The 24,950-nt window shown below is 43.9% G+C and overlaps 1 protein-coding gene across 1 annotated transcript in view; it reads left to right on the top strand.

Moving 5' to 3' along the window:
- The window catches only part of psmd8 (proteasome 26S subunit, non-ATPase 8), a 38,899-nt gene extending 14,730 nt beyond the window's left edge, over nucleotides 1–24,169 (top strand). Inside the window, exons 3-7 of the mRNA XM_072269957.1 lie at nucleotides 4,115–4,217; nucleotides 8,885–9,050; nucleotides 10,468–10,568; nucleotides 19,013–19,124; nucleotides 20,929–24,169. Of these exons, the coding sequence (XP_072126058.1) occupies nucleotides 4,115–4,217; nucleotides 8,885–9,050; nucleotides 10,468–10,568; nucleotides 19,013–19,124; nucleotides 20,929–21,066 (620 nt within the window). The 3' untranslated portion in view covers nucleotides 21,067–24,169. The remainder of the gene's footprint in view (nucleotides 1–4,114; nucleotides 4,218–8,884; nucleotides 9,051–10,467; nucleotides 10,569–19,012; nucleotides 19,125–20,928) is intronic.
- Nucleotides 24,170–24,950: the final 781 nt, after the last annotated feature.

Here is a 24,950-nt window from a genome sequence, read left to right as displayed (position 1 = left end):
GCATGAACTTCAGATTGCCTCAGCCATTGATCTCGCCGGCTGCAACACCTCAGGGCATATTCAAAACCCGGACTCCAGCAACGACCATGGACACATTCAAAGCGATTGGGCAACCACCAACTGCGACGCCAGCCTTGAACTCCAGGCCTGGTCTTTATGTGCTGCTATTGTGACTCCCGTCTCCCCTTCCCCCACCAATACTCTGCAATCCCATCTCCTTCAGATCCCATCGTCAGCTCCTGGGTCCTCAGAGGCTCCATCTTCCTCTCACCCCAACCCTCCCCTCTCCATTGACACCCCCAGCCTCCCCCCTCCTCCCTCTGATCCCAGCTCTCATCCGTGCAGGGTCTTTACCATCCCCTCCGACCTTCAACTGTCGGAGGCAGAACGCTAGGTTCTCAGTAAGGGCCTCACCTTTGTCCCCATTCACCCACACCTCAGCGAGTTCTGTGTTCGCCATGATGCGGAACTTTTCTAACGCCGACTCCGTCTCCGAGCCTACTTCTTCGGCAAGAACTCTTCCACCCCCACCGATGACCCCTTCTCCTGCCTTCAACCCTCCTCTTCTTCATGGACACCCCGCTCTGGTCTTCTGCCTGCTCTGGATCTCTTTATCGCTAACTGCCAACGGGACATCAACCATCTCGACTTCACTGCACCTTGTCCCCATTCCAACTTTACTCCTTCCGAACGCTCTGCTCTCCACTCCCTCCGCACTAATCCTAACCTTATTATTAAACCCGCCGATAAGGGGGGTGCTGTTGTAGTCTGGCGTACTGACCTCTACCTTGCCGAGGCACAGCGACAACTCGCGGATACCTCCTCTTATTTACCCCTCGATTGTGACCCCACTAAGGAGCACCAGGTCATTGTCTCCCACACCATCACCGACTTTATCCGCTCAGGGGATCTCCCATCCACTGCTACCAACCTTATAGTTCACACACCTCGCACTTCCCGTTTCTACCTCCTACCCAAGATCCACAAACCTGCCTGTCCTGGCCGACCTATTGTCTCAGCTTGCTCCTGCCCCACCGAACTCGTTTCTGCATACCTCGACACGGTTTTATCCCCCCTTGTTCAATCCCTTCCTACCTATGTTCGTGACACTTCTCACGCTCTTAAACTTTTCGATGATTTTAAGTTCCCTGGCCCCCAGCGCTTTATTTTCATCATGGATGTCCATCCCTATATACTTCTATCCCCCATCAGGAAGGTCTCAAAGCTCTATGCTTCTTTTTGGATTCCAGACCTAATCAGTTCCCCTCTACCACCACTCTGCTCCATCTAGTGGAATTAGTCCTTACTCTTAATAATTTCTCCTTTGGCTCCTCCCACTTTCTCCAAACTAAAGGTGTAGCTATGGGCACCCGTATGGGTCCCAGCTATGCCTGCCTTTTTGTTGGCTTTGTGGAACAATCTATGTTCCGTGCCTATTCTGGTATCTGTCCCCCACTTTTCCTTCGCTACATCGACGACTGCATTGGCGCTGCTTCCTGCACACATGCAGAGCTCGTTGACTTTATTAATTTTGCCTCCAACTTTCACCCTGCTCTCAAGTTTACCTGGTCCATTTCCAACACCACCCTCCCCTTTCTAGATCTTTCTGTCTCTGTCTCTGGAGACAGCTTATCCACTGATGTCTACTATAAGCCTACTGACTCTCACAGCTATCTGGATTATTCCTCTTCTCACCCTGTCTCTTGCAAAAACGCCATCCCCTTCTCGCAATTCCTCCATCTCCGCCGCATCTGCTGTCAGGATGAGGCTTTTCATTCTAGGACGAGGGAGGTGTCTTCCTTTTTTAAAGAAAGGGGCTTCCCTTCCTCCACTATCAACTCTGCTCTTAAACGCATCTCCCCCATTTCATGTACATCTGCCCTCACTCCATCCTCCCGCCACCCCACTAGGAATAGGGTTCCCCTGGTGCTCACCTACCACCCCACCAGCCTCCGGGTCCAACATATTATTCTCCGTAACTTCCGCCACCTCCAACGGGATCCCACCACTAAGCACATCTTTCCCTCCCCCCCCCCTCTGCATTTCGCAGGGATCGCTCCCTACGCGACTCTCTTGTCCATTCGTCCCCCCCATCCCTCCCCACTGATCTCCCTCCTGGCACTTATCCGTGTAAGCAGAACAAGTGCTACACATGCCCTTACACTTCCTCCTCTACCACCATTCAGGGCCCCAAACAGTCCTTCCAGGTGAGGCAACACTTCACCTGTGAGTCGGCTGGGGTGATATACTGCGTCCGGTGCTCCCGATGTGGCCTTTTATATATTGGCGAGACCCGACGCAGACTGGGAGACCGCTTTGCTGAACACCTACGCTCTGTCTGCCAGAGAAAGCAGGATCTCCCAGTGGCCACACATTTTAATTCCACATCCCATTCCCATTCTGACATGTCTATCCACGGCCTCCTCTACTGTAAAGGTGAAGCCACACTCAGGTTGGAGGAACAACACCTTATATTCCGTCTGGGTAGCCCCGAACCTGATGGCATGAACATTGAATTCTCTAACTTCCGCTAATGCCCCACCTCCCCCTCGTACCCCATCTGTTACTTATTTTTATACACACCTTCTTTCTCTCACTCTCCTTTTTCTCCCTCTGTCCCTCTGACTATACCCCTTGCCCATCCTCTGGGTCCCCCCCCCTTTTCCTTCTCCCTGGGCCTCCTGTCCCATGATCCTCTCATATCCCTTTTGCCTATCGCCTGTCCAGCTCTTGGCTCCATCCCTCCCCCTCCTGTCTTCTCCTATCTTTTTGGATCTCCCCCTCCCCCTCCAACTTTCAAATCTCTTACTCACTCTTCCTTCAGTTAGTCCTGACGAAGGGTCTCGGCCTGAAACGTCGGCTGCACCTCTTCCTAGGGATGCTGCCTGGCCTGCTGCGTTCACCAGCAACTTCGATGTGTGTTGCTTGATTGGGAGTTTTATCATTTAAGTGTTATCTGGCTTTATAATCACTTATGCTAATTATAACAATGTATTCATAATAACTTTGTACCACTATCATGTTATGTTTATTTTTATGAAACTAATAATAACAAGATTGAAAAAGAAAAACTAATGTTGAACTATAACATTCCAGATAATGAGGTGGATATTCTTTGGATTTTCTTCGGATTTTGAAAATTCCCTTGGTGCTTTGTAAAGCGGCCACAGAGGCCTTGATCAAATGAGGCCACTTTGTGTCAGATTTTCATCATCCACATGAAGCTGTCCATGTCCGAAGCCCACATTGACAATGCTCACCAACCTTTCCTCCACTATATTGACGACTGCTTTCTGCACCCATGCTGAGCACATCGATTTCATCCACTTTGCTTCTATTTTCCACCCTGCCCTCAAATTTCCTTTGTCCATCTCTGACACTTCTCTCCCCTTAATATCCCTGCTTCCATCTCTGAAGGTAGACGATCCTCTGACATCTTTTCTAAAGCTATCGATTCTCAGTTATCCTGACTGTGCCTCTTCCCACCCTGTCATTTGTAAAAATGCCATTCCCTTCTCTCAATGCTGTATTTGTTCTCAGGATGGTGTTTTCCATTCTAGAACATCAGAGATGTCCTGTCTTTTTCAAACAGCAGAATTTTCTTTACACCATCATCACCTGCATCTCCTCCAATTCCCGCATATCTGCCCCCACCCCATCATCCACAATCAACCCCTTGTCCTTACCGACCACCTCACAACCCTCTGTATCCAACACATCAATTTCCATAACTTCTGCCAGCTCCATCAGGATTCTACCATCGAGCCCCCATCCCCCCTCCCCCCTCCCCTCCCTCTCCCCCCTCTCCCCCCTCCTAATTCCATATATCACATTATCTTTTTATCTTGTCTTTTTTAGAATAGCTCATTTTTAAAAAATAGGCGATTTATATAGTGCTGGGAAATGCAATATTAAATAGATGGTCCACCCGAAGGCTATATCATTGACCTGCTGACGTGCATGTCGTGGATGTGGAAGGGGTTTGGCAACAAGTTGCCTGCTGCAGGATATTCAACCTGTGAACAGTTGTTGGCCACTATGGCTGGTCCAGTCGAATATGCCCACTGGATACTTGTGGATTTAAAACGTTTTCTCGATGTGTTTTATTTTAAAGGGGATGTTTTGGAAATCGGAGCGCAATGGAGTATCCTGAAGAAAGATATCCCATCGTTTGAACGCTATATGGCACAACTCAAGTGTTATTACTTTGATTACAAGTAAGTTTTGCTGAGTAGTACCAGGCTAAAAAGTGAAATTATGACCAGATTTGCATTCTCTTTAACTGAAAATTTGAAAAGCGAGGCTAATTATATTTTTTGGGGGGGGGGGTATGGGAAGTGACGAATGGGTTAGCAAAAAACAGGTAAATGGAGTTCAGGAGTCAATCGGCCATGTTCTGATTGAAAGAGGAAAGAGGCTCGAGTGCTAAATGGTGGAAAAACTTCGTCTTCCTTCTGTTTTTCCTTCTTGTGGCCTGGCCTTGTGCTGGGATACACTTGTAAAATAACACACCTGGCTTTGGATGTCGTAACCATTGCTTCCGAAGTCTAGATGGTGAGTAAGGTTTTCAACTCCAGGCACCATGGTTAAAAAAAAAAATTGATCTGCAGGGTTTTATTGGTGTTTCTGTAGCTTCACACTGAGGGAGAAAACAGTCCAAGCAGTGTTCTGTTCTGCCTTTGTTGTCCTTCCTGTAATTGGTACTTTTTTTCTTGTCTTGAATCTTGAATGTATTCATCATTTTTACATGCCATGTCATATGACATGACAACCATGGTCCATGACAATGATTGTTCTTGGCAAGTTTTTCTACAGAAACGGTTTGCTATTGCCGCCTTCTGGGCAATGTCTTTACAAGACGAGTGACCCCAGCCGTTATCAGTACCCTTCAGAGATTGTCTGCCTGGCGTCAGTGGTCGCAGAACCAGGACTTGTGATCTGCACCGGCTGCTCATACAACCACTGGGGTGACCCACAAGCTAGCGGAGGGAAGGAGCGCCTTACACCTCCTTTGGTAGAGACGCATTTCCTCCCTACCATTTACTGAGTGGACTACCAAGTGTTGATCAGCTTGAGCCTGCATGTTATTTTTGATTTCTATCAAAAGTTATGCTGGTGAATTGATAATGCTGTTTTGGGCTCACAAGGAACAGTAACATTCAGTTTTACATCAAATTTATTGCAAAAGGCATTGGGACCAACATTACCCCACTCATAATCGTTCAATGGATTTCCCTCGCGTTCGTATGCCATCATTTGTCACCCCCTCTCCTCCCCTCCCATCCAACTCCTCTGCTTCATATGTACTTGGCACCTGGTTGGGTTGAGTTGTTCTCCGAACTTGGCAAACGTTTTGTCACCATGTGGGGAGACATCATCAGTGTTAATTGTGTGTCCTCTGAATGCTTGCCCTTAAAATACTTGTATATTATACTGCCCATTACACCGCTGGTATTTCGGGCAACAGTGAAGATCCTCCATCTCTGGCGATGTTCAGGGCTTCCTTCATCGTGTCAGTAGCTTCCTTTCGGTTTTCACTGCTGTCGGTCACGCAAGTCCCGGGTGGAGACTCAGGAATACGTTGCACTCCAATGCAGAAGGATTCTTCGCTGCTGTTTCCCTAACAGTTTTGTTTTACTAGTTAGGGTTGGCCCTGAGCTGAACCCCCGATCCTGGAGGACCAGTGGACCACTCTTAGTCTGGCCTCTACCCTGTGACCTGTTTGACCCGACAAAGAGCCAAAGCCTGAAGCCCTGACTCTGGCCAACTTGGCTCTCCGGGTCATTGAGGCACGCGAGCCTCCAAACCCAGTGACAAGGTTGTGGTCCTCTTGGAGGATACTTGTATGTACTTCTAACAAAACATTTGCAAGTAAATTGCCAAGATCGAAGAACAACTCAACCTAGCCATCAACCTCCTGAACTACATACTTTCCAAGTTATTTACTTGGCACCTGTTGTCACCTGCCCACATTGACTGAAGTGAGAAAGCTGTGACCTGGTGAATGAGAAACCCACATCGGATCTCGCTGTGGTGTGATGCACCAGGATGCTGCCTGTGCCATGTGTCATAAGCTCACTGTATGGGGGTGGAGTGCTGAAATCAGTCAGGAGATTGATTCCCTTTGAATAAGGTTAGTTGGTTTATCTATACCGTTCTATTTATAGGGTCAACCTTGGTAAACCAGAACTCACTTGCATCCGAGTCTGCGGGCTTAAGTCAAGTCCATTGTCATTTAACTATATACGTGTATACCGTCAAACAAGACAACATTCCTCCGGGCTGGGGTACACATGAAACAGGAGTAGGCTATCTGTCCTGTGGAGCCTGCTCTGCCATTCAATAAGATCATGGCTGATCAGACCATGGACTCATCTCCACCTACCTGTCTTTTCCCTTAATTTCCCTACAATGCAAAAATCCAACCTTGTCTTAAATATATTTACTGAGGTAGCCTTCACTGCTTCAACGGACAGAGAATTCCACAGATTCACCACTCTCTGGGAAAAGCAGTTCCTCCTCATCTCCGTCCTAAATTTACTCTCCCGAATCTTGAGGCTATGTCCTCTAGTTCTAGTCTCACCTACCGGTGGAAACAACTTCCCTGATTTTATCTCACCCATCCCTTTCATAATTTTGTGTTTCTATAAAATCCCATCCAATTCTTCTGAATTCCAGCGAGTGCAGTCCCAGGCAACTCAATCTCTCCTCTTAGTGTAACCCCCTCAACTCTGGAATCAATCCGGTGAACCTCCTCTGCACCACCTCCAAAGCCAATATATCCTTCCTCAAGTAAGGAGACCAAAACTGCATGCACATAACACACAATAACTTAGGAAAGTAAGGATAAAATCTATAAATGAATCACGTGAAAATAAACTAAGAGCATAAACTAAATATTGTAAAGCTGACTGGTGACGCTTCGCATGGAGTTCAGAAACCTAATGGCCTGAGAGAAGAAACTATTTCACATCCTTTTTTTTTAAAAATCTTTTTATTAATTTTCCAAAATTATAAACAGAATAACAATATTGATACAGAGAGATTGGAATAATCTTATTGTTGATAAACATGTACAAAAAAGACTTCAAATAATACAGGTGTAATAGACTTCCAAACTAAAAAGAAAAAATAATGCAAAGAAAACCCCCCCAAAAAAACAAAAAAAAAACTAAATACTAAACCCAAAAAGAAAGCAAACGGAATAAGGTTAGACCAATATCTTAAATCGAATACATTCATTAATGTCGTCAACTCCGCTCCTCTATTCGTGTATTTTAAGTTAATAAGAAGGATTTAGAAAAGGTCAAGTTACATCATATGAAAATGTTGACTATTTCACATCCTGACCATTCTTGTTTTTTTGCATTGGAGTCTCCTGCCTAATGGCAGAAAGATTGTAGTTGGACTTGAATTCATCTCTGGAGCTCCAGGTTCACACTTACAACGATCATTAAACCATTACTGTTTTCAGCTGAAACAAAATCCCATAAGTTTGTTCAGACGAGCATGGCTTCGCCCAGATTTCTGGCCACGTTTATCCCTAAATTAATGTAACATTTAAATTCATGATGACCCTTCATCAGAACTGGAAAGGAAAGAGGCTGAAGCCAGACTCTAGGTCTAATGAAGCCAGGTCATTACTAAATGAATGGTGTTTAAGTCGTTATCTCACTCTGTCAGAACTGGATGCCGCATTCCCCCAAGCTGTCAGACTGATCAATACCTCCACTAATTAACTCACCCGACTCCCTCATCACCACCGCCACTACATACACAATGCATAGCATCACCTATGTACTGTGCAAAAGTCTTAGATATATATCATTACATTATGTCTCTCTGGTGCTTCCCGCTCCCTCCTCTCTCCCTTTTTTTCCCCAACCATGATTCCCCTCTCCCTGTACCCTTCCCACTCTCAGTCCACAACAGAGACCCATATCAGAATGAGGTTTATCGTCACTCACATATGTCATGAAATTTGTTTTTTTTGCAGCAACAGTACAGTGCAATACATAAAATTAATACAGTGTGCAAAAGTCTTTGAGTATGACTTGCACAGTAATGTATATACAATCTGTCTATGTATTTTACGATTGCTGGTACATTGTTTTATAGGATTGCTTTTATATGTACACTGTTTTTGTATTTTTATTGTGCTCCTATAGTTGTACAGTGGAGAGCATTCTGACAGGCTGCATCACTGTCTGCTATGTTGGGGGGGGGGCACGGGGGTGGTGTTACTGCACAGGACCGGAAGAAGCTGCAGAAGGTTGTAAATCTAGTCAGCTCCATCTTGGGCACTAGCCTACAAAGTACCCAGGCCATCTTCAGGGAGCGGTGTCTCAGACAGGCAGCGTCCATTGTTAAAGACCTCCAGCACCCAGGGCATGCCCTTTTCTCACTGTTACCATCAGGTAGGAGATACAGAAGCCTGAAGGCACACACTCAGCGATTCAGGAACAGCTTCTTCCCCTCTGCCATCCGATTCCTGAATGGACTTTGAACCCTTGGACACTACCTCACTTTTTTTTAATATATATCGTATTTCTGTTTTTTATCTATTCAATGTACATATACTGTAATTGATCTACTTTTTTATTGTTATTTTTATTTTATTATTTTTTTCTCTTCTAGATTATGTATTGCATTGAACTGCTGCTAAGTTATCAAATTTCATGTCACATGGCAGTGATAATAAACCTGATTCTGATTTTAATTGAACTGCTTCGGATTTGGAGTAACAAATAGTTTGTTCTCCTTTACACTCGTACTGAAGAATGACAAGTTAAGTTGTAAAGGTGGCTGTAGTTAAATGTGGAGGTTTCATTGAATAGGGAATAACTTGTCGAGATATAAATACAAGTTTTCTTTGACTTCACAGGGATGAATTGCCTGAGTCTGCCTACAAACATCAGCTATTGGGATTGAACCTGCTGTTTCTTCTGTCTCAGAACCGGGTGGCTGAATTCCACACAGAGCTGGAGAGACTACCTGCAAAAGACATACAGACCAACGTATACATCAAACACCCAGTCTCACTCGAGCAGGTAACCTAATGCTGGGGCATGGGCACAGAATTCTCATACATCCGCTTGTAACCAATTAGACAAGGTCAAATATCATAAATACCAGAAATCTCAGATAGAAGTAGGCAATACTAGAAATCAGCAGTGGGTCAGACAACGTCCGTGGAGAGAGAGGTAGTGATGACTTTTAGTTGATACTGGCTGTAATTACAGATGTAACAAGGTTTAGAAGTGGTGGGGTGGAGGTACATCTCTACCAAACGAGGTGTAAGGTGCTCCGTCCCTCTGCTAGCCTGCAGGTCACCCTTGGGCAAGGTGTAGCACTTGCTTAGCCCCTGATCAGGGTCATGTGAAGCCCTGGGAGCAGGTAGTGGACGGTTGTATGAGCAGCGTGTGTATATCACAAGACCTGTTTATGCGACCACTGATGCCAGGCAGACAATCTCTGAAGGGTATTGATAATGGCTGGAGTCACCAGTCTTGTAAAGACACTGCCCAGCAGGCAGCAATAGCAAACCACTTGTGTAAAAAAAAAAAAAAAAACAGTTTGCCAAGAAGAATCACGGTCAAGACAGATGGAAGACTCTGATCACCCACATCATAGGGCACATCACATAATGATGGTGTTGAACATGGCTGGAAAAAAAGGACAATGAGGAACAAAAGGGAAGTCTGTCAGCAGGAAGTGGGTGAAGTTAAAAGAGAGGAGTTTGTGTGAAGCAAGGGACAAAACTCAGTAGCAGGTTTTTTTTATTTCCTGGTCCTTGCACTCTTTCCATCCGTGCTGGGGAACACCTCTTGTCACTGGTAGCCAACTAGAAAAGGCCCCTTCATTCCAACTCTTTGCCTCCTGCCAGAGAGCCAATCTTCTATCCTTGCTAGTATCTTTCCTGTAATACCATGGGCTCTTGCTAAGCAGCTTCATGTGCGGCATTTGTTAAAAACCTTCTGAAAATCCAAGTAAACAATGTCTACTGACTCCTTTGTCAGTCCTGCCTCTTATTTCCTCAAAGAATTCCAACAGATTTGTCAGGCAGGATTTCCCCTTGAGGGAGGCCATGCTGACTTGGCCAATTTTATTACGTGCCTCCCAAGCACTCTGAAACCTCATCCTTAATACTGGACTTAATTCAGGTTCTTGATTATTAAGGGCGTCAAAGGTTACAGGTAGAAGGCAGGAGAATAAGGTTAAGAGGGATAATATGTCAGCCATGATGGAATAGCAGAGCAGACTGGGCCAAATGGCCTTATTCTGCTGCTATGTTTTATGGTCTTATCTCTGGTGTGTCCGGTTCTGTTTTACGTTTTTTGTGTTTCGGTCTCAGATGTAGCTTTTCAATTATCCATGTTTAAAGGGCACGTAAAATATGAATTGAATGTATAGTTTAAAAATTCAGGTTGCTATTTCCTCACAGGCTGTGTACTGTTCCTGTTTCAGTATCTAATGGAAGGCAGCTACAACAAGGTTTTTCTAGCAAAGGGAAACATCCCTGCCGAAAGCTACACCTTCTTCATTGATATTCTGCTCGATACCATAAGGTAAGTACCAGACCTCATCTTGGCTGACTTTGTTTTGAGAAGCTCTACCCAAAGCTGTGCAGCCGGTAGGTAGCCAGTGGACTAATCCAGTAACTCTACAAGGCAAAGTTAGCTGTGAAAATAAAGATTCAGTTTAAACATTGTAACTGAACCAATTCAGCTCATTTACTTGTGTCCTTCAGGGAAAGAAACTTGTCCCTTTGCTAACTTCAGTCTCACAGTAAAGGGTTAAGAAATGGGAGCATATTTATTTATTCAGAGATACAGCATGAACAGGCCCTGATCTAACCCTAGCCTAGTCACAGGACAACTTACAATGACCAATTGACCTACCAACCTGTATGTCTTTGGAATGTGGTGGAGGAAAAACTAGAGCACTTACTTTACTTTATTGTCGCCAAACAATTGATACTAGAGCGTACAATCATCACAGCAATATTTGATTCTGTGTTTCGCGCTCCCTGGAGTACAAATCGATAGTAAATAGTAAAAATTTAAATTATAAATCATAAATAGAAAATAGAAAAGGGAAAGTAAGGTAGTGTAAAAAAAAACACTGAGAGGTGGGTCCGGATATTTGGAGAGTACGGCCCAGATCCGGGTCAGGATCCGTTCAGCAGTCTTATCACAGTGGGAAAGAAGCTGTTCCCAAATCTGCCATACGAGTCTTCAAGCTCCTGAGCCTTCTCCCGGAGGGAAGAGGGACAAAAAGTGTGTTGGCAGGGTGGGTCGTGTCCTTGATTATCCTGGCAGCACTGCTCCGACAGCATGCGGTGTAAAGTGAGTCTAAGGACAGAAGATTGGTTTGTGTGATGTGCTGGGCCGTGTTCACGATCTTCTGCAGCTTCTTCCGGTCTTGGACAGGACAACTTGCATACTAGGTTGTGATGCACCCTAGAAGAATGCTTTCTACGGTGCATTTATAAAAATTAGTGAGGGTTTTAGGGGACAGGGCAAATTTCTTCTCAGGAAGTAAAAGCGCTGGTGGGCCTTCTTGGCAGTGAACTCTGCTTGGTTGGACCAAGTCAAGTCATTTGTGATACTGACCCTGAGGAACACTAGAGGAAATTCATGGGGAGAATGTACAAACTCCTTAGTTGCAGCAACGGAAATTGAACTTGGGTTGCCTGTACTGTAAAGCGCTGTGCTAAGCACTATGCTACAGTGCCACGTAAGCTCCTCCAATTTCACTCTATTGATCTATCTATTTATTTAGAGATGGTACGGAATAGACCCTTCCAGCCCAACGAGCCACACTGACCAGCAATCCCCCAATTTAACACTGCTCTAATCACAAGACAGTTTACCACTAACAATTAACCTCCTATCCGGTATCTCTTTTGGCTGTGGGAGGAAGCCCATTTAGTCACAAGGAAAATGTACAAACTCCTTACAGCAAATCATAAACTCGAGGATGTCATACAGACACAGACACACTATGCTGGAGGAACTCAGCAGGTCAGGCAGCATCTATGGAAATAAACAATTGACATTTCATTTGGAGCTGACCTCCAAACTTGGGAACACACTGAACTGTAGCAGTGTCATACTAACTGCTATGCTACCATGATATCCATCTAATGTCATAGCTGATGTCGGAAATGTACTCTTCAGTCCAATCCCCATCGTCTAAAATCTCTGCAAAGATATTTAACCTCACACAGAACATAATGAATCTGCAACCACTGTTAAAGAATCATGGGAGAGTACAGCATTGAAATAGTCCCTTCGGCCCATCTAGTCCATACTCAACCACTTATACTGCCTAGTCCCATCGACCTGCACCCGGTCCATACCCCTCCCATCCCTGTACCTATCCACACTTCTCTTAAATGTTGAAATTGAGCTTGCATGCACCGCTTGTGCTGGCAGCTCATTCCACAATCTCACGACCCTTTTCAGTGAAGAAGTTCCCCTCATGTTCCCCTTAAACTTTTCACCTTTCACTCTTAGCCTATGACCTGTAGTTGTAGTCACAACCAACCTCAATGGAAAAACCCTGCTTATATTTACCCGATAATTTTGTGTATCTCTGTCAAATCTTCTCTCAATCTTCTACGTTCCAAGGAATGAAGTCCTAACCTCTTCAATCTTTCCTTATACCTCGGGTCCTCCGGTCCGGGCAACACCCTTGTAAATTTTTTCTGTATTCTTTCAACCTTATTTACGTTTTACCTGTGGGCCACTTTCAATGGGCCTGTATTCCCAGATCCCTTTGTTCTACCACACTCCTCAGTACCCTATTATTCACTGTGCAAGTCCTAGCCCTGATTGTTCCTGCTGAAGTGTATCACCTCGCACTTGTCTGCATTAAGTTCCATCTGCCATTTTTCTTCTGGTCCAGATCCCACTGCCAGCTCTGAGTGAAATGGACAGCTAGGAAGATTTTCAATCTTGGTGTCACTTGCAAGTTTGCTGATCCAGTTAACCACATTATCATCCAGATCATTGATATAGATGCCAAACAACAATGGGCCCAACACCGATCTCTGTGGCACTCCACAGGCCTCCAGTCAGAGGCACCATCTACTACCACTCTCTGGCTTCTCACACAAAGCCGATGTCTAATCCAATTTAATACCTTATCTTGAATGCCGAGCGACTGAACCTTCCTGACCAACCTCCTATGTGGGACCTTGTTAAATTGCTCACTAAAGTCCATGTATTCAACTTCCACCGCCTTGCCCTCATCAACTTTCCTGGTAACTTACTTGGAAGCAGAGTTAAGATTGGTTAGACATAACCTACCTCACATGAAGCCGTGCTGACGATCCCTAATCAGTCCCTGTCTATCCAAGTACTCATATATCCGGTCCCTTAGAATATCTTCCATTAACTTTCCCACTGCTGATGTCAGGCTCACCGGCCTATAATTTTCTGGTTTATTTTTAGAGCCTTCCTTAAAGAATGAAGCAATATTAGTTATGCTCCAATTCTCTGGTACCTCACCTCTCACTAAGTATGATTTAAATGTCTCTGCTAGGACCCCTCCAGTTTCTACACTTGCTTTCCACAGGGTCTGAGGGAATACCTTGTCAGGCCCTCAGGAATTTTTTCATCCTAATTTGCCTCAAGACAGCAGACACCTCCTCTGTGATCTGTATAGGTTCCATGTCTTTGCCACTGCATTGCCTTACATCTATAGACTCTGGTTCTGTCTCCCAAGTAAATACAGATGCAAAAAAAAATCTTTTTGGGATTTATTTAAAGAAGTTAGATTGATGTCTTTTGAACAATTAATTGATAAATATTCTCTTTCATACTCACACATTCTGCAGTACCTTCAAGTTAGACATTTTTTACAAAAATATTTAAGCAATTTTCCTTACATATTGGAGGCTGACCTGTTAGATACTATTATATGAATCCTTCGATCAAGGGTTCTATTGGAAGAATTTATAATTTATTATTACAATGGGATAAGCGTCCTTTATCTAAGATTAAACAGGATTGGGAAAAGGAACTTAATTTGACTTTTATGACAGAGGATTGGATGCGGATTTTGAAGTTGGTTAATTCTTCAATTTGTGCTAGCCATTCATTGGTTCAATTTTAAATTGTACATCGTTATCATTTGACGAAGGAGAGACTTTCTAAAATCTTCTAATGTTGATAGTTACTGTGATGTAAAACTGAGATAGCTACACTGACACACATGTTTTGGTCTTGTTCTATATTGGAACAGTTCTGGAAGTCAGTTTTTCAACAATTTCTAAAGCACTTTTAAAATTAATCTACAACCTAATAAATTAACTGTGCTTTTTGGAATAATTCCTCAAAATATTCATGGTATTTCTGTAACACACATAAAAGTTGCTGGTGAACGCAGCAGGCCAGGCAGCATCTCTAGGAAGAGGTGCAGTCGACGTTTCAGGCTGAGACCCTTCGTCAGGACTAACGTGGTATTTCTGTGTCTGACCAACATGTTATTGCATTTGTTACATTGATAGCTAGGAGGGCCATTTTGTTGAAGTGGAAGGATACATCAGCTCCCACTTTGTCACAATGGTTCTCTCAAGTGATGCTATGTCTTAGTTCGGAGAAAATTAGAAGTCGAACCTTTGAACCTTTATTTGATTTTGAGAAAAGATGGGGCTAATTTGCTCGTTATTATCAATTGAGCTAATTGATAGATTTTTTCCACGATCTAATTGTAAATTTTTTGGTATATTTTCTTTTCTTGCTGGCGGTTTGATGTTTATTTTTAGAAGCTTTTTGTATGACGCATGGCTCCGGGGTTGTACACCTAATGGGTTCTTTTTTTCTCACTTTTTCTGCTTAGTAGGTTTTTTTTTGTTATCACTTTTCTTTTCAATCTTTAAGATAATGTCTTTTTTGAGACATTGTAAGCGTTGTTACTTCAATGTACTCATGTTATTTCTTTTGTATAATATAACAATAAAAAGATTTGAAAAGAAAGAAGAAAAAAAACATTTAAGATCTCCCCCCCATCTCTTGACTCCACGCACGGATTACCATTCTGATCTTCCAGAGGACCAATTTTGCTTTTTGCAATTTTTTTTCTCTTAACATATCAGTAGAATCCCTTAGGATTCTCCTTCACCTTGTCTGTTAGAGCAACTAATTGTTAGGCCTTCTTTTAGCCCCCCAGTTACTTTCTTAAGAGTTTTCCTGCATTTCTTGTACTCCATAAATATCTCATTTGTTCCTACATAACTGTACCTGCTATGCACCTCTTTTTTATTTTCTTAACCAAGGCCTTGTATTTCTTGAAAACCAAGGTTTCCTAAACATGTTATCTTTACCTTTTATTCTGACAGGCACATATAAGCTTTGTACTCTCAAAATTTCACTTTGAAGGCCTCCCACTTACCAAGTACACCTTTGCCAGAAAGCAGCCTCTCCCAATCCACACTTGTCAGATCCTTTCTGATATCATCCAAATTGGCCTTTCTCCAGTTTAGAATCTCAGCCAATGGAGCAGACCTATCCTTTTCCATATTTAATTTGAAATTAATGGCATTACGATCACTAGCTGCAAAGTGCTCTCCTATACAAACTTCTGTCACCTGCCCTGTCTCATTCCCTAATGGGAGATCGCACACTCTCTCATTTGCGGCTTCTATGTACTGAAACTTCCTTAAACACACTTGACAAGCTCTATCCCATCTAGTCCTTTTACAGTGTGGGAGTCCCAGTCAATATATAGAAAGTTAAAATCACCTACTATAACAACCTCAAACAAGAGAAAACTTGCAGGTGCTGGAAATCCAATCAACACACACAAAATGCCGGAGGAGCTCAGCAGGCCAGGCAGCATCTCTAGAAAAAAAAGTACAGTCCTGCTGAAGGGCCTCGGACCAAAATTTCCAACTGTTTACTCTTTTACATAGAAGCTGCCTAGCCTGCTGAGTTCCTCCAGCGTTTTGTCTGTGTTGCTATAACAGCCTTGCATTTCTTCCGACAGTCTGAAATCTCTCTACAAGTTTGTTCCTCTAAATCCCACCAATTGTTGGGTGGTCTATAATTTAGCCCCATTAACGTGGTCATGCCTTTCCTATTCCTCAGTTCCGCCCATATTTGTCTCACTAGTTCTCCTTTCTGTCCTGATTGAGCACTGCTGTGGCATTTTCCCTAGCTAGTAACACCACCCCTCCCCTTTTAATCCCTCCCACTCTGTCCTACAATACTAATTGCATTTAAATATACGCATCTCAGAACACCAGTCCCACCACGCTCAACCTTTTGACTCTGTCTGAGGTCTTTACAGCATCTTTCTCCACAACCACTCTAGTCTCACTTGCACGTGGCATGGGTACCAATCCTGAGGTCACAAACCTGGAGGCTTTGTCCTTTCGTTTAGCACTATCTCCCTGAACTCATTTTGCAGAACCTTGTCACTTGGCATATCCATGTCATTGGTACCTTATGGGCCACAACCTCTGGCTGCTTATCCTCCCTGGCACCCGGGAGGCAACATACCATCCGGGAAACTCGTTGTCCACAGAACCTCCTTTCTGTTCCCCTAACTAATGAATCCCCCATCAACCACGGTTTGCCTCTTCTTCCCCCCCCCCCCCCATCACCCAATGTCCCTTGAATCACAGAGCCAGACTCAGTGCCGAAGACCAGTGCTGGGACTTTACTGTGCTAGGTTATCCCACCCCAACAGTATAACAGTAACCAAAGTGGTTTCCCTTCTGTTGTTGGGCTGTCGAACCCCTTTCCCCTTCCTGACTGTCACCAGTCTCCTGTATGCTGTTCTCTGAAGTGGCCCAGTACAATGGGATTAGCCAGAACTTGTGCTAGCACAGGTAAAGTGGGCTGAGTGGCAGCTTGTGTTACTTCAGTATTTCAAACTGAAAGGTGCCTTTTCATTCAACGATTGGATTGAATGTGTAAAATTTGAATACACGATTCAAGAGTATTTCAGAACAGAGACCCTTGTGTTTCCCCAAAGCATCATTGCTTCAAGCCCCTAAACACTAACCGGATCTTCAAATGAAGATTTTATAATGAGACTTTAGGGGGTGGCACAAGAACACAGCGTTTAGTGTAACAGTACTACAGCGCTAGCGGCCTGAGTTAAATTCCTACCACTGTCTGTAAGAAGTTCGTACATTCTCCCATGTTCCAAAGATGTGCAGGTCAGTAGTTTTATTGGTCACATGGGTGTAATTGGGTGGCGCAGTCTTGTAGGGCCAGAACAGCCTGTTACCATGTTGTATCTCCAAATTTAAAAAATAAAATATCCTTGTCATTCTTCAGTAACTTTTAACTATTTGCAATTTGCTGAGGCCTTGGGGCACCAAATTCCTCTTCGACCACTTGTGTTACCCAGATGGGGGGAGTTCTGAGGGTTGTGGATCTCCGGAATTTTCATCCCACAGATGCTGAGGCCAAGTCATTGAATGTCAGGCAGGCAGATTTTTGGGTCAGGAAATTACGTAGCGTCCTTGCTACAGGGGACCACAAGACCTGCCTGATAGTTGTTGCGTAAGGTCGCCCAAAAAAATGCACATGGTAACGTTGAGCCCTGTGAAATTGTAGGCAGAATTTAAGGGAGCTGGTGGGTGAAAACTGATTTATGTGGGTGCTGTAACCTTGGAGGGGAGAGATTATGATAGCGGTGGACATGTTTGAGGAAAGGGCTTAGTGTTTGTGGGTAGGGTAAAACCATGCATGTGTATAACTGCTTGGATTGTAAGACTGAAGGAAAAAATGTAGGAATAATTGATGTTCCACAACCTGGGACACTTGGAGCAAAATTCAGACATACAATTTTTTTTATCACTAGGAGAGTTAAATATAGAGTGAAAATATTTCAGATCGTTTAAAACAGTGATAATATATCTGATTCTGATGAATCAGTTCAATGAGGATACTATATCCAGTTTTAGTGATCGTTCATGGTGGGTGATAGGTATCTGGAAAAGGTTCTATGGCGAGGTTGCAAATAAGTCCATAATTCAGTCTCACTTTGAGCTAACAGTGTTTGTTGTGTCCCTCCTTAAGTTGGGAATTCTCCCATGGGCAAGCTCAATGGTGCAGGTTTAGGTTTAGTAGATGGATGTGTGTTGACGTACCTCGAACAAAGGCAGGGAGAGTGGAGGTGCAAGATGAGGCTAAACTCAGGTTGGAGGAGCAACACCTCATTTACTGTCTCTCTGGGAGATACAAGAGACTGCAGATATTGGAATCTGGAGTGACAGACCATCAGCAACTGTGGGGGAGGAACTGTTGTGTTAGAGTTGGAACCCTACGTCAGGAGGGTGCCTCTCTGCTCCCTTATACCCTGCAGCCACCTCTCACTGAGAGTCCGGATGTAGGCTTTTGAATGGAAACGTCGGCAACTTCTTTCCTCCCACTGTGTTCTTTCAGCAAATCGTTAAAAGCAGCATTGTTTGAAGTACGAGGTGGCAGGTGATAGGTGAAAATGAGAGAGGAAGTAGAGAGCTGGGAGGTCGATTGGTGGAAGAGATAAAGGGCTGGAGAAGACCATGGAAGAAAGGGAAGGGTGAGGAGGTACCAGAGAAAGGTGATGGGCAGGTAAGAAGAGAAGGTGTGAGAGGGAAACAAAGGGGAATAGTGACGGGTGGGTAATTACCGAAAGTTTGAGAAATTGATTTTCTTATTCTGACTTCTTCCCCCCTCCCTAGTGCCTTTCCTGTCCTGATGAAGGGTCTGGCCCGAAAGTCTCCATAGAGCTGTTGAGCTTCTCCAGCACATTGTTGCTCTGGATTTCCAGCATCTGTAGTACCTCTTGTGTCTATGCACGATTCAGTGCAAACATTCAGCAAGGAGTTGCATATATTTATTAATTACCCAGTTCTGTTGAAAAAAAACCAACAGATTTATCCACCAAAACTGCCATTCACATTAGTCATCTTCCAACGATACAATGGTGACCACACTTGTCATTTTTTTTACACTGGGACATCCCAAAAGGCAGAGGTATCACTGTAACCTTTCCCCCCACTCAGGGATGAAATTGCCGGGTGCATTGAGAAGGCGTATGAAAATATATTATTCAATGAAGCTTCAAGGACGCTGTTTTTCACCACATCAAAGAAGATGACCGAGTACGCAAAAAAGGTACGTACCTCGCGCCCGTAATCTCTTGCTAACTAGCGGAAGGCTTTTCGGTGACGCTGCTTCTCAAAGGTTCAGTGCTTGCTGACCAAAGTAAGTTTTGTGGGATTTTAGTGCATTTATGATAGAGGAAGGAATTTGCAGCACACGATATGTACGGGTAGTTTCTTGTAATATAAAGTTTCTTGTAATGTAAAGTTTAATGTAAAGATTTGGCATTCAAACAGGAGCTTCACATATTTTTTTATATAACATTATAAAGATATCTCAACACAAGGTTGGGAGGAAGGAAGCCCGATCACAAAAGTTGCACCCAGGGCAGTGATAAATATCTACTAGAAACAGTATTTCTTGGGGGTAAGTGAGGGTGCATATTAGATTCAGGTAGTGAGTAAGTTTTGAAGTGAAGTCCCTGTTATACTAAACTTCATAATAAGTTCCATAACCATATGCTGAACTCCTTCTGAGCGGTATGTAGGCTGGGAGATCACCACCCTCGTGTCTTTTTTTAAAATTTTGTATCACAAGTTGCAGACCCTGAATCAGAATACAGGCCGGGCAGCTCAGTTGGTACAGTATTCTTGTGGGCAGATTCGAAGTAAATTTATTATCAAAGTACATGTGTGTCACTATATACTACCCTGCGATTCATTTTCTATCGGGCATTCATGGTCATACACGTACAATACAATCAGTGAAAAACTACACACGAAGACCGACAAGCAGCCAATGTGCAAAAGAAGACAGACTGTGCAAATACAAAAATACAACTAATAATAAATAAATAATACTGAGATCCTGAGTTGCTGAGTCCTTGAAAGTGAGTCCATATAGGTTGTGGAATCAGTTCAGTGTTGAGGTGAACACTGAGCTGAGCTTTACTGAAGTATGCCTTTTCGATCTTTTATTTAGTTGCCATTTGTATTTTTTTTCCATGTGGGGGTTTAATATTAGGTGTTTCTTTTCAAACTTGTTGGTTGCATGATTGTTCTGTTTTATGGCTCTCTGTGGGAAGGACAAAACTCAGGGATGAATACGGCATACACACGTTGACAGTAAATGTACTGTGAATGGTTAAAGCAGTACTATTGACCTGAGGTGTGATCTTGCCCATGGCGGTGAAGTATCATGATCCTTTCAGAGGCAACTTCATGCTCAGGCTGGAAATAAGAATTTGAAGACAGGAGCAGGAGGTGGGACTACAACTAGAGGTCATGGGTTAAGTGTGAATGGTGAAAAGTTTAAGGGAATCTCAAGGGGAAACTTCATTCAGAGAGTGGAATAGGCTGCCAGAGTCTGTGCAAGCTTGATTTCAATGTTTAAGAGAAGTTTGGATAGGTACATGGATGGTAGGGGTATGGAGGGCTATGGTCGATGGGTGTAGGCAGTTTAAATTGTTCGGTGCGGGCTAGGTGGGCTGAAGGGCTTGATTCTGTGCTGTACTTTTCTATCACTCTAAAATATGGAATTGGACTTGGAATATCAATGGATATGGGATTAGGATGGGTGTTAATGATTTACAAAGGTGAGCAGCATACTGAGATTTGGTTTGTATGGATATTACTGGTTATGAGGTTTGAGCAGAGTGGAGTTATACCAAGCAGAATAGAAATGCTATTGAATGTGAGTCATGTGAATCAAGATGGGATGAACTTGGTCAAAGGACTGGGATGTGATGTGTCAGGAGATTGAGTGAGATTAGATACCTGGCCTGAAATGGACCTTGTACAAAAAGTAAAATGTAATTTGGCCTCACCTGAAGGGGCAGGATCCTTTCACTCACTCCTGTCTGTCTTTCTCTCCTCAGAGGGGCTGGCTCCTGGGTCCAGATAACTACTACTCATTTACCAACCAGCAGCAGAAGCCAGAGGAGGCCACAATCCCATCCACAGAACTGGCCAAGCAGGTCATTGAATACGCCAGGCACCTGGAAATGATTGTTTAGCCAAGGGAGAAGACGTTTTTTTTTCAGGATAGGGAGTGGGTGGGATTAACTTTGTTTCTTTGGGGGTATGCGGGTTTGCGACGAGGGAATGGGCAGTGATGTCTGCACTCTTCAGATCCTGAAAGCTGCTGATTACTGTGGATCAATTACGTTGATGGACTGTGCTGAACACAGACTACAGAGCTGAGCTGCCCACATTTGGGCAGTTTCCATTCTGTGCACAATGTGTGGGTATCTACCCATTGAACCATTGAAACCTTCAGTTTTCAACAACTTGTCCTCCAGCGCCTCTCAGATTCACACCAATAGTCCGATGTGGAAATGTCAGTATTTTAGTTAAACTCCGTTCCAGCTGACTTAATACAAAGTGGATAGTTTTACGTGTAATCTGAGGAGCCTTGCTTATCTTCAAAATAAAATCAAGTCTATTAGCACAGCCTTGTGTCCTTTCATGGTTTTGTGGAAATACCCTGCTCCATCAAACAGCCGTTGATTCACAAGCCAGGACAAAGCTGCGTACTTCCTTGTCTCGGAGCCTTTCTGTCTACCTCAAGTCAAGTTTATTGTCATTTAACTATATGCATGCATTCAGTGTTTCTCTGGACCCGGGTATAAAGCACAGTAGTACATATAATGCACAATTAGCCCCCCAGTGGTGCAGTGGCATCAGCAACGGACTTCGAGGCGAATGGTCCCGGGTTCAAATCCGGCTATCTCCTAGCACGCTTTCCACCCCTGCGTGTCAAGCTAGTAAAACAAGACAAAAATGCTAAAGAAGTGGCTGATGTGCAATGAGGTATGGAGAGGAATAATAAACACAATAACTTAGGAAAGTAAGGATAAGGTCTACAGATGAATTGGTTGAGGCCCACGTTGGTCAGAATTGACGATGGATGTTGCGTCCTAACTGTCTAGATACGCAAGCCTGGGCAGTACGATATGTTGCCCATGTAGCAAGCTCCCCCTCTCCATGCATCTGATAAACCAAAAGGAACGGTAGAGACCCATACAGTTTGGTACCAGAAGTGTCACAGGAGTTGCCAGTCAGCATTGAACGCAATTGCCTTAGGGACACCAGCTCTGGATTTTTCCCTCAGGGGTTTACTCATGAAGCCTTCCCCATGAGTGGCTGTAGCCACAAGGCAGCAGAGGTTTGAGATCAGTGCTTTTCTTCTCCTGGATGAGCTGTCAACCATGGCTGACAAACCCCATCTGTTTGAGGTAACCTGCCTTTGCCCCTTCTCCTGTCAGTAGAAATGATTCCACCAGGCTTAGTAGCTAAGCCACACGTGAGGGCCAGAAGTTGGACTTGGTTATCAGAGGCTATTTGAGGTGCACGCCATTGGGAGCATTTATTAGGTATAATTGGAGCTTGTCCCCATTATCACACCCCCCCCATAACAACCTTAATAAATACAGTACACAAATAAACAAAGTAAAGTGCATAAATTAAATATTGTAGGGTACAGAATAGACTAACCAGTGACACTTCAAGTGTAATAGGGCAGGGAGTTCAAAAGCCTAATGGCCTGAGGGAAAAAACTGTTTCCCATCCTGACCATTCTTGTTTTTAAGTATCGGAATCTCCCGCCCGATGGTAGAAAGTTAGAGGGCGATGGATGGGTGGGATCTCAAGGGTCCAGTGTATGCAGGGCTCCTGATGGTTGCCCCCGGGAGACCCCGATGATCCTCTCAGCCATTCTCAAAGTCCCTCATAGGGACTTGCAATCTGATGCTTGACTGCTCCCATAACAGCTTAACTTCCGCTTGAATTAATTCTATCAGTCACAGTAATTTGTTAGTGTAGATGCAACAAAGTGCTTAGTTCAGAAATCCACACGCCTTGGTAACTTTGAAATAAACTTTATTTGAAGTAAGCAAGTCAAGAGTCAGAGGAAAGTTCCACCCAGTCTTTGTACTATTACTTGGATGGTTCAAGGTGTGGACTGGGGTCAGGGGAGGTATTTGAATGGAGCATATATGATGGGCGAGAGATGTCATCCTGGGCATTTTGCATCAGAAAATTTAGCATATTGCAAGTTGGAACTGTAGCAAATTACAGGAGTTGATTTGGAAATGTTAATGACTGCTCCTCCATGAAATAACATCTTGATTGATTTTGCTTGCAGGGCAGTTAACCTGCAGTAACTTGGGATAATTTAATTCACTAAATTGTACAGAATTCTGTCTAGAATTGGAAATGGTGACAATGCAGGGGGGATGGGTGTGTCTGACTAAATTTGTGCCAACTGAAGAAATTTCTAAGTTCCTGAAACCTGATATTCGGGCTTCCTTGCTTGAGTTGCTCGTTTAGTTGAGGTTATTGTCTGGTTTGAAATGGTCCATGCAGAACTTGGTTCCGGCCACCAGCGAACCTGCCAGCACAGCTGTCTGCACCCAGAGTGTCTCACAGGAGGGTTCCCTCGCTGAGTCGGTCCTGTGTGAAGGGAGAAGAAATGGCAGAATTGTTTTGAGATGACCAGAGTAATCCTCTGGCGGTAGGTTTGGGCGATGGTCTACTACTGACCTAATGTTCCTTGCTCTCGCGCCCCTCAGCTACTGTGTGCTTTGCACAGTGCTGCTAAGCACCTTCTCATCCATATCCCAGCACGATAAAAAGACAGTATAAGGCATTGGTGTATTTGGAGTATTGTGAGCAGTCTTGGGCTTCTTTATCTGACAATGTGGTCAGCTCTGGAGACCAAGTCATTGGCTATATTTAAAGTGGAGGTTAATGGGTTCTTGATTAGTAAGCACATCAAAGATTACAGGAGAATGGGGTTGAGAGGGATAATAAATAGCCCAGTCTCTATTTTTTCTTTTTTTTTTTTTGTTTTGTTTTCTTTTATATAGTGTAGTGGGTTTTTTCCTCTTCGTTTTAAACTCACTGTTTTTTTACTTCTCTCTTTATAAACTGATAAGAGGAGTATTGCTATTTTCCTTTTTTATTATATATTTTATATTAGTTTAACAATATCTATGATTTTGATAATGTTTGTCTTAATCTCGGTTTATATTGTTACTGTTATATATATATTTGAGATAATTCTCTTGATTGTATCTATGCTTCTTTTAAATCAATAAAAAGATTAATAAATAGCCACGATGGCATGGCGGGACAGATTCAATTGACCCAACGGCCTAATTCTGCTCGACTGTCTCATGGTCTTGCAGACTGCAGTTTTACCTCTTGGGCCTTCATTATCCTGATTTAGAATGTGACCCTGTTGAAGGGTCTTGGCCCAAAGTGTCGACTGTTCGTTCCTACCTGACTTGCTGAGTCCCTCCAGAAACCTGGACGTGTTGCTCTGAATTTCCAGCATCTGCAAAATCCCCTTGGGAATGTGTTGCTGTTCCTGCGCAACTCCTGGATCTTAAACATGGAACACCGTTCCCCACAGGACCGGGGGCACCTTCAGTGGAAAGGGAACGGGGCATAGACAGTTGCCACCCCCACAATCAACGCTGGCCTCTCTCATAACCCCCACCAGAGTGCCGACCTGAACCTTTCCATTACATGGGGTTTATAACCAAAGCGGGCTGCCCTGAACCTTGTTTCTTAAAGTCATCGCTGGTCCCTGATAGCATCCTGCACCTGGAGATGTCAGGAGGGACATTTTTTCCTCCCTACCCACATCTGGGGCACCATCAGCAGAACATAGAAATTTACAGCACATTACAGGCCTTTCGGCCCACAATGTTGTGTCAACCATGTAACCTACTCTAGAGACTGCCTAGAATTTCCCTAGCGCAGAGCCCTCTACATTTCTAAGCTCCACGTACCTGTCTAAAAAGCTCTTAAAAGACGCTATTGTATCCGCTTCCACCACCGCAGAGTCCAAGGCTTTCTCGCTTGGTTGCAGGCTGTGATTCTGCCCCAGCTT

The sequence above is a fragment of the Mobula birostris genome, chromosome 10 (assembly GCF_030028105.1).
Source record: "Mobula birostris isolate sMobBir1 chromosome 10, sMobBir1.hap1, whole genome shotgun sequence".
Taxonomy (NCBI): Eukaryota; Metazoa; Chordata; class Chondrichthyes; order Myliobatiformes; family Myliobatidae; genus Mobula; species Mobula birostris.
Note: the sequence above shows the minus strand (reverse complement) of the source record. Positions and strands in the feature narration are given on the sequence as shown.